Source organism: Polypterus senegalus, chromosome 3 (genome assembly GCF_016835505.1).
Source record: "Polypterus senegalus isolate Bchr_013 chromosome 3, ASM1683550v1, whole genome shotgun sequence".
Classification (NCBI taxonomy): Eukaryota; Metazoa; Chordata; class Cladistia; order Polypteriformes; family Polypteridae; genus Polypterus; species Polypterus senegalus.
The window spans coordinates 217,328,747-217,347,456 of NC_053156.1; the positions used below are offsets into that span (position 1 = coordinate 217,328,747).

At 37.2% G+C, this 18,710-nt stretch overlaps 1 protein-coding gene across 1 annotated transcript in view; it reads left to right on the forward strand.

Moving 5' to 3' along the window:
• The window catches only part of scara5 (scavenger receptor class A, member 5 (putative)), a 501,271-nt gene that overhangs the window by 96,032 nt on the left and 386,529 nt on the right, over positions 1–18,710 (forward strand). The window contains exon 3 of the mRNA XM_039748467.1: positions 16,210–16,338. Within this exon, the coding sequence (XP_039604401.1) occupies positions 16,210–16,338 (129 nt within the window). The remainder of the gene's footprint in view (positions 1–16,209; positions 16,339–18,710) is intronic.

The following is an 18,710-nucleotide window of genomic DNA, read 5'->3' on the forward strand; positions in this document are numbered from 1 at the left end:
AATCTGACATGAGGGAAAAAGGGGCCTTAAGAGTTTCACACTCGTGCATGGTTATCAAACCTCCTTGGGGTTTTGCACAAGTCAGATTGGGTAAATATATTAACCGGAAGCCTGAACCTTCCAGTGCCACTTGCTATGTCCATTATGGTATACAAAATATTGTTCCCCAAAAAACCTGGATACCTTAGGTGACCGCCTAATTTACCTATATGCTAGAGCCAGTACTGGATGTGTGCAAAGTTATATATTGTCAGAATGAATATGCGAAATAAAGAGGGGGTTGAGATGAGAAGAAAAGTCGTTAACTGAACTGGAGGCAAAAGTAAGGAGATAAAACGATTGATGAACTAAGGCAAAAAACTAAGAAAAGCCGTACTCAAGAAAATGTTACCAAAAAGTCCAAACAGTATCTAGGACTATAACTAAGTTTTAGAACTGAGCAGTAATTTGCTTTTATGTTTTACGCTAAAACTTAGACAGTAAGCAATGCTGTTGTGCACAGATGATTATTTTCCTTTGAAGGTAGAAGCTGATGCATTTGTCCTTTGTGTTGGTGAATATCAAGAGTGCTTTCTTTTCATGGAAAGTCCCTGTAGCTGAAACACATTATGATGTACACAATAAATTATTACCTGTTAATCTTGAATTAACAGAACTGAGGCATGGTTCAGCAAAAAGGCTTGACCTTGGGTGAAATTCCCATAGAGTAAGTACTTTTGAGCCAGCCATAAAATCCCTCCATACACACACTATTGATGCAGTTTAACTGGCACACTCCCATATTCAGTCCTGGACACCGTTATTCAATAATTTACTGATTTGCATCTTAGATGCATTAAATCAATTCAAAACTGTAAAGACGACTGTCTACACAAGATCAGGAATGAACCAGTATAGTTGCGGTGGGCTGGCGCCCTGCCCGGGCTTTGTTTCCTGCCTTGTGCCCTGTGTTGGCTGGGACTGGCTCCAGCAGACCCCCGTGACCCTGTGTTCGGATTCAGCGGGTTGGAAAATGGATGGATGGATGGATGTTGCCTACAGTTAATTCTGGTGTTGTTATCATTCCACATGAGCAAACTTAGTCATAAAAATGTATATACAACATGGGCTTTAGCGTTGCTTAAGATTATTTTGGATTGGACCTTACATAGTTACAGTCTAAGCAATTGGCAGTCATGTGTTGGCAAATTGCAGCAATTACAGTCATTTGTGGATCATCACTTTTTTGAAGGAATACTTGTATAATGCTTGAACGTTAGAACAATCTATATGAGTACACACTATTCAGCCCAACAAAGCTTACCAGTCCTATCTAGTTAAAAAGCTCCCTAAAGTTCTACTGTCTGCTACTTGGTAACTTATTCCATGTGTCTATAGTAAAGAGAAATATCTTAATTTTTGTGCAAAATTTACCCTTAACAAGTTTCCAAACTGTGTCCCAATGCTCTTGATGAACTCATTTTAACACAACAGTCTCGATCCATTGTACTAATTCCCTTCATAATTTTAAACAGTTCAATCCTGTCTCCTCTTATTCTTCTTTTGCTTAAACTGAAAAGGCTTAGCTCTTTTCAATATTTCTTCACAGTTCTTCCCCTGTAGCCCTGGAATCAGCCTAGTCACTCTTCTTTGGACTTTTTGTAGTGCCATTATGTCTTTTTTGTAGCCTGGAGACCAAAACTGCACTCAGTCCTCCAGATGAGGCCTCACCAGTATATTGTAAATGTTCAGCATAACTTCGACTTGTACTTCACACATTGTGCTATATAACCTAACATTCTGTTGGCCTTCTTAATGGCTCAACTTGGATTTACAATAGGGTGCCATTTGGCACCTGAAAGTTTCCATACCACAGCTCATACATACTTACTGTATATCACTAAACATAGCGTCTTACCTAATACTAATAAACTTTATGTTTAACCCCAGTCTGTATCATTAAATATTCCTTTGCTCTTGTTTGCAAATCATTTCTTATTTAGTTTTAACATGTTTTGCACTCTGGTTTTTGTGCAAATTGCAGTACACATACAAATGTGGCTATTTTTTTTTTTTTGGCATTTGGCAATTATTAGAATATAATTATTTTTCCCTAAATAAAAAACTCAAATTACCTGACATTGTGTAAAAACATACTCAATAAATACAGTCTTAAACCCGGTTACACTGTGGGAGTAAAGTGAGTAAATTTTTAAAAAGCTTGAATGAAATTTGAGTTATTTACAGAGCATTCATATGCTTAAACCTACTAGAGGGTAAATTTATAATCCCATCTTTTGAGCTGTGGGAGAAATTAGGAGAACGCAAAGAAAAACCTTTGCAGATATGGAGGGAATGTATAAACTCTTAAGATATTAAATGAGTGTTAAATTCAAACCTATAATGGCAGAGTGATGTGATGACAGCACTAATACTGACCTACCCAATGATATTTCATAATGTCCTAATTCCTGCTTAATCAAGTTTGAAATTTACAGGGAGAGACAGAGTCTATCTCAGCAACAACATGAACAAAGACAGTGCAGGGCCCACTCGTACACAAATTGACATTTAGCCTAACATACACATCTTTGAGATGTGAGAAGAATAATGGAGTATCCTAAAGATAACCAAATCAGAAACCCAGGCTATCCACTGTGCTACCTTATATTATATTATAATAAAGATGGCACAGTAGTGCAGTCGACAGCTTTGGATCACAAGTTTAGCATCTTAAGTTCCAAGAAAATGTACAAAAGAATAATTATTAGGCCCATTTTGTTAATCTTTGAACATTTTTCTTCTCCGCTCACAAAATTGCTTTGATCATTTCATGATAGCAGTACTTAACAGACAAGAGGCTCAATGAAAAGAATCCTTTAGTGGATGAAGACATATTGGCAGACACTGTGAAGCAAACAGTAGTAGCAAGTGAAAGGCGGAGCCATAAGAGAGCCTCGTTTAATTGAAATTCAGTGCTTCATTGTTCCTTCTTGCTGGTGTTTGCTTTTCTGTTTTCCGTTCCCTGACCTGATCTCGACCTGTAGCCAGTGGTGCAGTCAGTGTTTGGCCTCTCAAGTGAATCTCTGAGCTTCTGACTTGACAGTTGTTTTAAGCCTTTGCAGTCCAGTCCCTCCTCCTACATTATCAGTGTTTATTTAGTCTGGGGGATATTTCTTTTTTTTCTTCCTTTTTCATTACACATCACTCCAGTGGGAAAACAGTGCAGATTATTAGCTGCCTTAATAAATACAAATGTGGTGTAATGCTTTTATACTTTACAATGTTGTCTAGAATTTAAGAATTAGTGCCGTAGTCTTGTGTATTTTCACTATGTCATTTTTTTTGTTTTGGTTTTTTTTTTGCTTATATAAACTATACGAAACTTACTCATTCTGTAAATTCAATAAATCAGGAAAGAAGTATTTAAAGTTTTTTTAGCCAAAGTTGATGTATTTTTAAAATATGGTTGTGTGTATGAACAGCTTACCTTGATATAAGTGGGTGCAAGGCAAGAACCTGCTCTGTTCAGATGGAAGTGCACTATACAACCATCCATATTGGCTCAAATTGGTGTCTTGTGTTTACGTGATTCTACATCACTGGGCTCTGTGATGAATCCAGACACAAGCAGGGAAAATGGCAACTCCAGGCAGACATCTGCTCAATCAAGAATCAAAAACTCTAATGCTCACTAGAGATACTGCATCAGCCTTGTATTTTTAAATATTTTTCTGAAAATTAAATATGTTACATATACAGTATAAACATGTAAACTTACTAGAAGCTGAATGTGAATCTGAGTTTATATTAGCATTTTATATCTTCCTGGAAAGACCACTGTGACCAGACATGTACCACTACAAATTATCTCCTGTTTCTCTAATTTCCAAAGCTTGTAGATAGATAGATAGATAGATAGATAGATAGATAGATAGATAGATAGAACACATTATAAAACTTTGGAATAAAGCATTTTTTAAAAACACTGCACTTATTGTAACTGGGACAAATGTTTACTATAAATAGTTGAGTTAACAGATTAATTAAGTGTTTTCAACAAGTATCTTCAGCCAAAGACCATTTGATGCTAGTTAGCACTATACATAGTTCATGACAAAGAGTTGAATTTCTTGTGCCAATTTATACTTTTTTCCCCAAGTTTAGGCTCACATGAATCTAATTACACATCAGCGGAGTGTTGCCTTTTCTCTCCCACTCTGCAAACAGCTGTGCCACCCCCCTTCTCTTCTGTCTCTTCGTAGTTTATACAGACCTTTTGACGAGTCTATCCTCCAAAACTAGGCAAAGCAAATTGGATTTGCTTATGCTCTTACATTACATCATCTTCCAAGAAAAAAATTAAAACCATGTGTGAAGAAGTTAAAATGCATGCTTATAAGTTATTTTTATACAACTCCTTCAGCAGAAGAAATGTGTTGTTTTTATAATATCAACATATCTATGTTTTATTGATTGGTCAAATGTTCATTACTTTGTGGCTGCAAAATAATCAACTAGCAATTACTCAATGAATTTATTGATTCCAAGCGGAAACTGCAGCGTTATAGTAGTGAACACAAAAAAACTACACAGAAATAGTTAGGTCAAGGTGAAATTGTAAGATAAATAATTAAATATGCCATAGTGCCTTTACAATTTAATTATTGTCATCTCAAAAAATGTTGTTTTGTGGAAAATGTAATACTGTCTACTGCAACTAATGTAAAAAATAAGTAACAAATGGAATTATTAAGGTGCAACAGTAGATTTGAAAACAGAATCATGTTTAAAATTCATTATTTTGATTTGCTCAAATGTAAATATTCATGACTGAACACTTAAGCAGCAAGTATAAGAGACCATAATCTAAAGTTAGAGGCAGAATTGTGGAAACACTTGACTATTGTATGTCAAATGTATGTATGGGGTAACACAAGAAGAGTGATTTTAGAAAATTGACTGGGTGATAACAATATAACTACAGCAACAACATTTATTTTTATAGCACAGAGTGCAAAGAATGTAACTCAAAGTGCTTTAGAAGATGTCAAAGAAAAAGTTGCAAGAAAAAGAAAAATTAGAAATAGATAATAAGAATGAATAAATGACATACCAAAAATAGTACTGTAGATAGGACACAATCAAAATACATGTACATAGAATACATATACAAGTAATAGAAAAGTGGAATACTTATATATAGGTTCTTTTATTAAGTCTCAAAAGATAAGTCTGAAGCTATGGTCAGATGGTCGGTGCTTAAACAGTACAAGTTAGGCCTTAAGTGAAAGGTCACAAGTACTGGTTTTTGTCATGACTACTGATAAATGAACCCTGCTGAATTAACTTTGCCTTGGGTTTGGCAAAGCACAGAAGTGTTCAGGAATTACACAAATTCGGTGAAATGCATTGAAGTCAATGGGAAAGGACAAACTGAGCGGATTCTAATGGTGCAATGATCTTTTAAGTGTTTAAGTGTGAACTACGCTGAAATGCTTATTATGGCCAAACAAGTGACAAGAGCTGTGGGCAACAGTGCTAACCACTGCACCACCATGCCTCCCTCAGATGAAATTATCCACAATACTCCGAGTCCTTTATCTTTTTCCTTCTCCTGAGATCCAATCACTATGACTAACTAACACTTGTAGACCTGTGCTACAAGTGACCAGCGTTACATACTCTTTGTTCATGTCATTACCCAATCTGTGCTATATCAAGGAGCATAACATACCTAATCTGGCAGTGAGGAAGCAATGTATAATGAATCTATGCAGAACAATAAAGTATTTTCATAAAATTCTCATAATGGTCAAGTAAAGTATCCCTCAAATGAAAATACTGAAAGCTTTTTTTTTAGCTGAAAATCCATCAGAAGTACCATTTGGGTAGTGATATTATGCAACTATGTATACAGCATAAATTATACACGCATATGCAAAGCTAATCAGGCAAAGTATACTTACAGTATGTATGTATGAAAGTTCTGTACATTCAAGACATAATTTGGACAAGTAGCGTAAACTGGGTGGTGACATTCCATCCAACATGGCTGCTATAGCTCTGTGATGTCACGCTGGCCTTACAAAGGTTAATGGTGGGTAGGGAAAAAAAGTTGGTCTATGCCAGGCCATATGGCGTTCTGGAAAAATAGTGTCACTCCTGAACCCACCAAATTTGTTGTGAAAAACCCTTGGGTGAATTTGTGTAGACCTTTTGACGAGTCTATCCTTCAGAATTTTGCAAAGAAAACTGGATTTGCTTGTGATCTTACATTTCATCATCTTCCAAGTTAAAAATTAAAACCATATGTGAAGAACTTAAAATGCATGTTTATGAGACATTTTTGTACCATGACTTCAGTACAAGAAATGCATTGTTTTTATGATATCAACATACTTATCTCTAGTGCAGTGTTTTATTGATGGGTCTAGTGTTCATTACTTTATGATTTCAAAACAATCACCTAACAGATATTCAGTTACTTTATTGATTCCAAGAAGCCAAAAAATGGGGCCTGAACTGTGAGCATCAGTGCAAACCACGGCGCCACCATGTATATTATACTCCACAATCCTCTGAGTCCTTTATCTCTCTCTATATCTCCTGAGTGCCTATCATCCACAGAGCCTGTGTTGCATGGGATAGCATTATATACTCAGGTGGCTGTCCCTGACACTACCCCATTAGTGCTATATTGAGGAGCATAACATGCTTGATCCAGCAATGAGGTCACAATGTACAAGGAATCTGTGAAGAACAATGAAATAGTTTCATATTATTCTCATTATGGACAGCTAAAGTATTTGGTGAATTTCGTTAATTAACACAATCTTGACATAAAAGTCAGAGTCTGCAACAGGATTAAAACATGCAACCAAAGACAAAGTAATGAGAGAGGTCATGTCCAAAAGTAAAAATTCTTTCCACTAACAATAAAAACGAATGTCTTCACCTTAAGAGGTTGAATTTCAATCTAAAGCTTGGATGTGGTGAGCTGAGCACTAGCATCTTGTATAGCATGGCTGCCATGATGCCAGAGGTAACCTGGCTTGTGTTTGCCAAGTGCAAAACAACAGGTATAGCAACTTTAAATAATATGGAAATAGTGAAAATATTAAAACAACATAACTTGCATTGATAATAAGTATAATTACATTTTTTTGCATACTTTTACTAATACGTTAGCCGCTCAGGAGGGTCATGTACGTGGAAATGGCTTGTGTCTGAAATGTATTTTCTACAAGTGCTGTCAGTGACCTGCATGAATCTGCCCTACTAGCTCACTTCTGCTGCTTGAAGTAAGTTAACTGTATAAGTAAATAAAGCAAAAATGTCACTTACCTTGAAGTTAATGCAGGAGGAAGTGAATTATGAAAAATGTTGCTCTGTAAGCATAGATGGAACAAAAACTATATAGGCATCTTTATTTTACACTGAAAAGAAGACCCTGCAACTGTATTAAATGCAGGTTATAATAATTCAATATTTCTGTAACACTTTAATTTTATTGACAAAGTGCTAAGATGACCTGTTATCCAATGTGATCCATTCACCATCTGGTAGTTTTTTTATATCATGTTTAAGAAATATGAACTACAAGTAGCCATAAACAATCCACAATCAACAGCAGAGGATGATGGCAAAATTGGGTGCCATCATGAAAAATTCCCTCCCTCCCCTCCAGTATGCACTATATTGGAGCCATTTTAGCCACAAGCTCATTCCACCACGATGTGGTAAGAAGCTCTGCTGGGGTTCTTTTCTGCCCACTGCTATCAGGCAATTCAGTGCTTCCACCCAATATACTGATTAAGTTTTTTTATGTATGTATGTATGTATGTATGTATGTATGTATGTATGTATGCCAGGGGCCCGTGGTCACCACCAGGCGGCGCCCCGATGCCGGTTTATCCCGTGCGGTTGCCGGTCGGGGCAGGAGCCCGGCCGGGACGCTTGAGGACCGGAGGAGGGCGAGTGCCTCCTCCAGACAGAGTGGGGGCGTCCGTCCTGGTTAGGCAGGGGCCCTCAGGTACAGGGCTTTGAAGCCCAGCCCTGTAGGGACCCGTGGCCACCGCCAGGCGGCGCCCCGGTGCCTGATTATCCCGGGAACCGACACTTCCGCCACACCAGGAAGTGCCGGGGGTAAGACATTGTGTGGCGCCCGGAGAGCTGCCAGGAAGGCAGCCGACACTTCCGCCACGCTGGGCGTGGCCAAGGACGGCGGAAGCACCTGGGGCTCATCCGGGGCATTATTTAGGGGCCCCTCCAGTCATTGGTGGAAGTCGGGAGGCAGAAGGACTGAGCTGGAGAGCGGACAGGAGGTGGCCAGGAAGAAAGGCACAGAGACTGTGGGCCCTGGACTTTGGGGGATTCGGTGCAAGAGGCACTGGGGTTCGTGAGTGCGTGATTATGGACAATGTATGTATGTATGTATGTATGTATGTATGTATGTATGAGTTGATTGATTCGCTGTATGGTTTGTCCTGTGAGTCGGTATCCTTGTTTTTTTGTTTTTCTTCTGCATTTCAATTTCCCCATGGGATTAATAAATCTAATCTAATCTAATCTAATCTAATTAACAACACTTCAAGAACTGAAATTCTGACATCTCATGAGGTTTTGTAGTCACTACAAGGTTCTGTGGACATTATTTTGTAAACTGCTATTAAAAACATGTATTTTTCCTACTTTACTAATATATTTAATTGAATTCTATTATCACCATTATTTTGTAATATGAATAATTTTACTAAACTAGCAAACATGTAATATAAGTCTGTTTGATGAAGATCAAAAATGAAAAAAGCGCCAACTTTTAAAACATTTACCTGAGGTCTCCAGGAGCACATGAATGTTACACCATTTTCTAACTTGCTTGTTTTCTTTTTCTTCGTTGCTAGTTTTGTATTTTAGATTTAATTGTCTGATGTTCCCTTTGTTGTTTTTATTTGTAGACCTCTGCCTGTTCCTTTTTTGTTTTACCTTTTACGTAATTTTGTTCCATCTCCTGGGGTCTCATGTATAAACGGTGCGTACGCACAGAAATGTTGCGTAAGAATGTTTCCACGTTCAAATCATGATGTATAAAACCTAAACTTGCCGTAAAGCCACGCACATTTCCACAGTACGTCTTACCCTGTCGTACACAAGTTTTCCGCTTGGTTTTGCAGATTGGCGGCACCTAGCGTCAAAGCAGTGCTACTGTTCCTGTGTGGTTTATAAATACACTGAAATTAACCACATATTGTTTATTAGTTTAATGCATCTGATTGTAATTAACAGCAACAATATAATGTTCCAGGGAATAGCCATAGTATTTCAAATACCATAACTGCTTTAGCGTTGTTACTCCCACTGCAATTCCTTCTTCCTCTTCCTTTTTCAGCTGCTCCCATTAGGAGTTGCCACAGCAACTCCATATTACTCTCACTGCACCACTAGGAGTATTTATATCACTGTATCTGAGTGGGGAATCACAGCAGCAGCTGATTGGAAAGAGAATTATCGGTATACAGCATCAAGCACACGCTGCCTTAGCCACAGCAAAACGTTTCAAAGCCTTTCCTGTGTGGACCTTGCGGTTCAGAAACAGTTTCATCCCAAGAACTATAAACACACTCAATCAATTGCTCCTTGTAGAACTGTTTGTACTTATAAGTACAATTGCCTCACTGTAAACTTGCACTGCAGTTATAATATTGCAAAACCTGCGCCACTTCATAAAGCGCGTATTTACATATGATGACAATATAATTTTTAAGATGAAATGCAGCAAAATATGTTGATTATATTATACAGATAAAACTAACTTCATTTAAATAATCTGTATTGTTAATAATTAAACATGTGAGGACACAGTGCCGCAGCGCTAGCAAGTTCATGTATTGTTCCTGCCTTTATATTTACTGAGGCTGACGTGACACTGGAAGGGTAGAAGGATAGATTAATTAAACATGTACTATTAAGATATTTCAGTGTTCCTTAAAAGATTTGAAGAATAGTCGTTCTAAGCTTACAGATGGCTAAACGTCTATTACAGAGCTGATTGTGTGGCAATTGGGTATTTGGGGAAAGACAAGTAAGGACAGGAATTGGAGGTTAGTACGTCTGAAAGAGACAGTACTACTGCAATAAATTATTTCATCGAAGGTTGCACATGGCGCAGCAGCATCTTGTGTGAGACATGAACAATCACTGCACCATCGTGTTCCCATGTTTAATAACATGCTTTCATTCCAATCATCATGAAAATGATATGACGTATACATCTCAGTATTTTAATTATTCAGAGAGCTGTAATATCACGAATGTAATGGATTCTGTGTCCTGTTGGAGAAAGAGAAAGAATGGAAGCACGTAGTGATTCATACACATAAAGCACATTGAAGATCAAATACAAAACAAATCATTTAACATGCTACTTTAGTTATGATGGGATTTGAGAAACTAGTAAATTTAGTAGTGGTAAAGCCACTGTGTGTCTATTTTTTTTTGTCTGTACCCTAATAAGCTTTCATATGACACTCAGACGGTGGGCTACAACTCGCCTTTTCACGGCGACTTTGATATGTGACTTCTTTTTTATTTTGGCACTGTGGGACTTTGTAAACTTGAGCTTTCGAGTTTCTCCGACACGCTATGTCACTCGATCAGCTTCCTTTTGTTGTTTATACCACTGTTTAAATCAACAAATAGTATGTTTTTCCTTTGCCTCCACTTGGTATTCGCTGAAATTCTTCTATTTTCCCCCATGCTTTTCCCATTTTCTTTTCACAGAACGCTGAGTTTAAGGGCTATTTATATTGATTTGCATATTCAAAGAGACGTAATTCTGGGAGGAATTGGGGCAGGACAGCAGGCGCGTGCACGAGCATTACTTTTCACACTGACCGGGATTTATGTAGCAGAAGAACGTGGAAGTTGGAGTACGCACAGATTCCTGCATCTGGATTTTTCTGTGCGTAAGCACATTTCGGCTTTTGTGCTTACGTCATGTTATAGTGCGAATTCTATGCATGGCATTATGCATGAGGCCCCTAGTCATTTTCCCTTTAATTTTGTTCCACTGGACATGTTACATGCCCATATCATGAATGATCAGCTTCATTTCCTTTCATTTTCCTTTCCTGTTGAGGTGGGTAGTTTCTAACTATAGTGCATAACTGGTAACCCAAAGGTTTGCTGAAAATGAGGATGGGGTTGTTCATATGCTGTGGCCTCTGCACACTAAATCTGAACCCAAATGAGAATTAATGAGACATTCTGAACCAGTGCCTGAAAAAGACTTGCAGTTTTAAGTTTCTTGACTTTGTTGTTAAAGAATGGCGCCATATTCCTCTAGCAGAATTCCAGATATTAGCACATTCTTTGCCATAATGTCTGCAAGCACTTTGGGTAGTAGAAAGTGGCCCATTACCAAATTAAATAACTTTATACATTTGTTTGAAAGTTTTTGGCACTGTTTGTATGTGCTATAAAAATAAAAGCCATTATTTAGTTGTGTATTCAGAAAATTAAATGGCACCCTGTCAGTCATGCCTTACTCTACTCTGTGTGCGGTATGCTATATAACTAACTGCTCAGTCTGTGACCGCCTCATATGTGTAGTACAGTGAGATTAAGAGGTGTTTGATAGACAGATGATGATCTGACAAGGATGCAATTGTTAAGAGGCTGGCAAGCTAAGGGAAAAGAATCAGTTAATCCAGTTTGAAATCTAGTGAAAATAAGGAGGTGGCCAATATATATGAGTAATCGTCCCAAAAAAACTGTTTTGATAATCATAAAAGAAAAAAAATGAGGGATTACATGCACATAGCTTTCATTCTTAAAAGAGTTAAATGACCAAGCTTCTAATTGAAAAAGCAGGTAGGAATGAAAATTCACATTGACTGTGGTTTAAACGACTGAAGAACAAAGCAATATTTAAATGTTGTAGGATATCTGGACATCAGTGCTTATTAGGCACATGCCTTTATAGCCGCAGAAAATCTGAGATGAATTCAGCAAGGTAATGCTGCAGCGCTTGGCAATTTTCCTAGAACATGATAGTGAGGTCAGTTTACCATCCTAGTCACTGACCTTGAATATCTATGGGATGTCATGGAACAAGATGTTCATATTAGACCTTTGTTAAATTGCAGCATCTTTAGGAGACATTAGCGTTTAAACATGTCAGCATTTTTGTGCTGCGTTTTTAACACCTTACTGAGTTCATTCTTTGATGAATTTCAGCAGTTTCTATGACACATTCAGGGTCCAAATCAACATGTTAAATGTCCCTAATTAAGTGGCTACTTAAGTGCATTTGATCATCCATCCATCCATCCATTATCCAATCTGCTATATCCTAACTACAGGGTCAGTGCAAAATACTAAATGTATTGCTAATAGTTAATCTGTACGTGTAAAATTGACATTGAGTAAGCCTTCTTCGCTTGGTGGTTCTTTTATCGGGAACATGTTGTAAATTTTTGTGCCAGCCAATGTCTCCGTAAGGGAATAAAAGTGGGTAAACCATAGGATCGCAATTCATATTGAGCGAGGAAATGTGTTTACAGGAGTTGCCTATGGGACAGATGCAAATGTCCCTTTCGGCAGGCGGTTTGCCATCTTCTCCGATGAAAATCGCTGCAACATTGGTGTGACATGTCAGGGCATTGTATCGTCATAAATCCTGCCTAGGGTTTTCCTTGAAAAGCATTCGTACAGATGCTGTTGGACTGGACTGAGCGATTTTTTGCATGTGTTTGTATGATTTAGCGAAGGGTTTGATGGTTCTGAGCATGGAATCTAGATGGAGAAGTAAATTTTCGCTGCATGTAGAGTTTGCTTTATTTTGTAAGCATACTTGAGCAGCTTGACGAGAAATCCTGTGTCAGCTGCGTGTGGGACAGGACCAGTTTTGAAGAAGAGCCGCTGGCAGCATGGGGAGGGGTTTGGAAGAGGACAAATAGGAATCGAGAAATGCAGTGTCAGCTGTGTGTGGGCGGGACCGCTTTTGAGGTGGAAGCAGGACGATGTTCCTAGCTTCCTAGCTCTAATGGTATGATTTAGGGTTTTGTAGACAAAGGTTTCCCCTGTTCCTGCAGGACCATCTAAGAAGAAGCATGTTTGTCGCGGATGGGAATCACTGTATGCAGCGTATAAACATGTGTTTGGTGAGGTGTTGGGGGCGGACACATGAGCAGGCAGTGCGCATGCCTTGAGAGCGAGGGTGGGTGTGGGATTACGGTTAGAGTTGGCGGGCGAGGCTCTGTCGTGCATACCCCATGGTCGGGCGACTTGGTTGATTATATATCTAGATGGTTACAAAGCTGTAGTCCTTGCTTCTGAATAATACTGTTAGTTGCTCTAATTTATATTGCTATACTATAATTAGGTCATACTCATTTTGAAAAAAGGCAGGCAGTGTGGCATAGTGGTTAAAACTGTTGGCTTCAGACCCTGAGGTTGTGGATTTAAATCCCAATACTGACACCAATGTGTGACAATAAGCAAGTCATTTCATCTGCTTGTGCTCCAACTGGAAAAACAAAAGAAATATTACTGATCATGTCTCAAATGTTGTAAGACACTTTGGAAAAAAGCAGTCCAATAATGAATAAAATATATGAAGTCTTCAAAGAGATTAAAACAAGACAAGACAAAATATAACCAAATTCTCAATGTTGACTCCTTTTACCTTAGATGTATCTTGTGTCTCATTTTTGTTTAAATCTGTTTCTCCTAAGGAATTTTAGGAGAAACATCTGTGACAAAGTTGATTCTTAAACAAAACATAAATAAGAATCTCTGTGAAGTCTAATGAGCCATTAAAGATTAACCTTTGAGTAGTATAATTGTCTTATGGGCTAAGACCAGTAACTGACGTAGCTACTTTCCTTTAACTCAGTGTCAGTATTTGGATTTATTTAAGAGAAAACACTCCACACAAAATGGTGAATTATAATGAACATGTTAAAATAAAGTTTTGGCAAAAAATGTACATCTTTGAATTTCTGTTTCTTTAAATGTAAATATCATAGTGCAAACCAAGGGAATAAGAAAAGGAAGAAGAAGAAAATGAAAGCTAATTAAAAATTATTTCAATTAGACATAAAGGTAAATTATTGATCTGTGAAACCCAAAGACATTGGGTTTATTAAAGGATGAACTGTCTTTCAACGCAGATGTTTATTATTTTTGTGGTCAAAACTAGAAAGAGGACAAAAATAAAGCTAGGACTGTGAGCTAAAGGTCCAAAGGGGTCAGGTAGGGGGTATGGTATCAAGATACAAAAATATATACAGTATTTGTCAAAGAGTCAGATCAGGCCTGCAAAAGAAAGTAACATTTTTATTTAAAATAGGAGGTCAATAATGGGGGAATTCTCCTCCATTATCTTCACAATGGTCTCCACATTGGCTGGAGAACAGGCCAGGATCCTCAATGATCCAACTTGAAGAGGAATACTTAATGTAACCAGGTCCCAAGTCTCACCTGCTGGCTTATGGGGAGCAGACCCTCAGAATGGAAAACTTGCAACAAAACTATAAGCAAATACCCTTACAGGGAGAGGGTCACCGAAATCCAACACAGTTTGAAATCAAGTCTAAAACCTTTGTTCAAACTAAGAAATAAAATTCTTATTGATTCATGGTAGATTAAATTTCAAAATATAAAACTCTCCTAAACTAAAAAAACATATTCCAAGCACACAAAAAAATTAAACAGACAAACAAATTTCCCAATTTTCAGTATGTGCTGGTAAGATTAGTCATGCTTAATATTCTGAATTCCAAAATAAGAGGCACCTGGTCAGACATAACATTGAGTACATAATTGCAAGATTAGATAGATGACTGAAAGTTGATAAAACAAGAACAATCAGTTTGTGAATAACTGTGATGCACTGCCACAAAAAGGAATATTTCTTTTGTAGTTACAAAAGAGATTGCTTTATTCAACAAAATACCCACTCCTTTGGTCTTCTTACCATAGTGTGACTGAAAACATGGCTAACTCAATTTATTTTCAACTTAGATTGATTCTTGAAATATAACTGGGACTTCTGCAGCAAAATCAACTCTGACTTGAAGGAGATGAGATATGGTAGTACTTTTTTCTTTTGACTTTGTCGTGCCTACAGACCACCTTCCTGGCTCTGGTGAGGTGTGTATTTCCACTCTGGGATAAGAGGGGGTGCTAAGGCTAATATTATCTTCTTCTTCCTCTATAGCCAGGAAAGAATGCTCAACAACAGTACCTAACCCCGGCTCAATGCCCAGAGTTGACCCCGCCCCTTTCTGTTCTAGCCATATAAAGCCGTCCCTCTCCCGGAAGGTGCCGTCAGAAGTTTTATTGACACTTGCCCAGAACAGAGCTCCAAATGCATATTTGCATATTTGACTGGTACCCCAGTCTTTCTTGGTTGTCTCCTGCAGTCTGCTTTCCCGGGCCACACTCACAGTATTTTGTATTCCATCTTGCAAAATTTAATGACTGATTAAAATTACATTGTCTTTGTAATTATAAAGAAAAAAACTTGTATTGATTTTCTTGAAAGAGAAAGAAAAAGTGATAATTTAAAATTTTTATCATTTTAATAGAATTTTGTGTTTCCTCATTTGAACTTTGAATACTACCAGTATTCTTTCAGAATAACAGTGCGGCCACAGAATAAAGAAAATGAAACATATTTTTTCTCCCATCCTTTAAGAAGCCTCTCACACATACTCTCTCTCTTTCTCTCTTGCCCACCCAAACAAGTCTATGATCAAACATCAGAGTCTCCATCCTCTGAAATGCCATAAAGCAAGGCGCACCCAAAAACACATGACGTCCCTTGACAACAGTTAACTGAATGTTTGATGTGATGACCTATGAAGGTCATCATGAGGACACAACCACCCATCAGAGATGCATTGCAATTCTAAATTTAAGAAACTGAGAAAAATATGGTGTAATACTTGTATAATAGGCTTTTGAATTTGTAATATTGTTGATAATTTGTGAAATTCATTTTTAAAATTGTGTAAAGCATTTGGCAGAGTATGTGTATTTTAATATTAACACTATAAATTTACTGCTTTTTCAATTTTAACTTCTGAGTTACATAAATGTAGTATTTTAGTTGAAAGTGCAATAATGTGTATTATCTTTTAAATCTATCACATCACCTTGCCTATAGCAGATTCATTGAAAAATGGAAAAAGAGAAAAAAATGTTAATCTTTTTCCGTAGGTTCTTCCAACCGGAGAAGGAATGAACATAATTGCTGTTCTCATCTCAATTCAATATCTGCAATCAAGTACGCTATTGTGGCTTTATATATCCTTGTCACATTCAGCATCATTGGTTTCCTGATTACAGGTAATTGCTGGAATTTAGTTTCAATCTCTAGAAAGTCAAACCAAATCAAACCTTAATAGGAGTAACTGTTATCTTTTTTTCTTATTTTATTAATTTTATCATTACTTTTTTTTTTTTGCAATTTCCACATGTATTATTTTGTCTGTTTAGGGTGTTTTTGGTAGGACATTTGCTTCTGTCATTGCTTTTTACTTTAGGCTCCATTTTGGCAAAATTATTCTTGTTTTTGTGTTATTACGTGACACCATTTTGTTTTCTGTGGGCAGCAACATTTGGTGCTCCTTTGTATATGAATGTTAACATGGTTGCAATTATACAACAACTGGAACTAATCAATGTATGACATCATTGTTGCAATGATATAAAGGACAGTGTCACGCACATCCAATTGTCCAAAATTAGGGATTCCTTCTATAGTCTCTGCATGTTACTTTGCTTCTTCGTAGTACTTATACTTAAGAAATTTCTAGTAATAAATTTTGACTTTGTTCTGGTTCTGGTTAATAGGATTCAGACTGCGCTTTTGACCTTTACTATTTAATTCCTGGTCCTTTTAATCATCTTTCATGCATTTTATCTGACCTTATTGTGACATAACATTTACATTACAATAACACTCTGAAACTAATACGGGCCTCACACACCAGTATTTAAGTGAGTGAAAACTATTGGTGTTGAATAAACAGAAGAGGAGAGTGTAAACTGTAAACAAATAACTGTTCTGTAAGTGTAAACAAGATTGATTATTGGATCATTAGGATCCTGGCCTCTCTCTATTTGCACCTCTGCTCTTTTACCATCAGAACCTAATCATCCTTCATTAGTGATTGCCTTTAAGCTGCTTCTTTCTAACTCTGAGTTCAAGGAGCAATGGCAGGAGTGGTCATTTGGATTCACTCCTTAGGCAAGCCTAGAATACCATTGGGGTAAATGTGAACTTAATACTATAGTGGCATCCAGGCCTTTCTGCCTCCTAGCGGTTACTGGGATGTAAAAAGATCTCCATGAAAAGTCCAGACAGCCAAAATGTTTGAACCCGTACTGAGTTTAACTTTACAATATCTTAATGAAAAAGAGGAAGCCTTCTCATTTTTAGTTATCAAGATGAGGAATCTCTCAAACCTCAGAGCATGTTCTGTCATATTTGGTGTCTGTTTGTGAGTTACCCTTCTGCATGTACAGCACCACCTTTATATTCTTTTGAAGACATGACACTGGAATGGGGAAGTCATCTTTTATGTCTTTTGAATTTTCTGTTCTGAACTGCCTCCCAGGAACATCTAGTTATTCCTCTAGGTCATGGAGCCGCAATTTTTTTTCCTCAACAATGCAAAGTCAAGCTCCAATGCATGAGCCTCATATTCTTTTCTATTTATTATACAGTCGTTTTTTATGCAACTGCTGTATTATTGTTATTAATTATTATAATTATTTGTAAATTACTTAGGTAGGTTTAACTGTAGTAATTTGACTTTACTTATCATTCATTGAGAGAAGTGACAATGGCAGGTTGAAAACAAGAGACCTGAACATGGTGCCATGTTCTATTGTACTGATGAAAAAGCACTGACTGAGGTGTACTTTGGAGAGTCTGTTCTTGTCCTAGTTTTTTATATTTCTTTCAGTGGAAAAAATATTTTGAGAAGCATCATTGCAGTCACTCTTGAATATTTGAATTAAATAACCAGATTTATGTGGAGCTCACCCACATTAATATCCTTGTGTTGCTCATTAAGCAAAATGGTTTGTGACATTTCTAAGATTTCCAGTTGAAGAAGTACTTCACTTAGGGATGGCGGGAGCCTTTTTATCTCATTAGTCACAGATTTACTGTTATAAAAAGAGAAGGTCAGAAAGTGAAACTCCCCAGCCATTCCTTATCACTTTTTCTATGAATGTGCACATCAAGGAATCAACTCATGCTTTGTTTTTGTTGCAATGTTTCTGCCACTGTCATGCTGCAGAAACTTTCTTTCTTGTAGATTTCATTAAAACATGACCAACTTTAAGAAGAATGTGGAAAGCCTTGTATACTTGTATTTCCAAAACAATGTGCTTTCGAATAACAGTTGAAAATTAAGCCGATACGTGATACATATGTCATTTCTTTTCTGTCATTCAAAACATTTTGGCTCTGCATGCTGCCCAAAAGAGACCAATGTTTATCTTGTAGCTTGCACACATTTTCTGACACTTAGCCTTTGCTAAGCTACCCACATCATTTTGCAGCAACGGTTTCTGAAATTCTGCTGTGAATTTTCACAGCAGGGATGTGAAGAGGTAATAATGTACAAGTCTTATCAATGTATCAATGAAATGTTTTATCCAACACAATTTTGCACACAACATTAACTTATGAATGAAGCATTTAA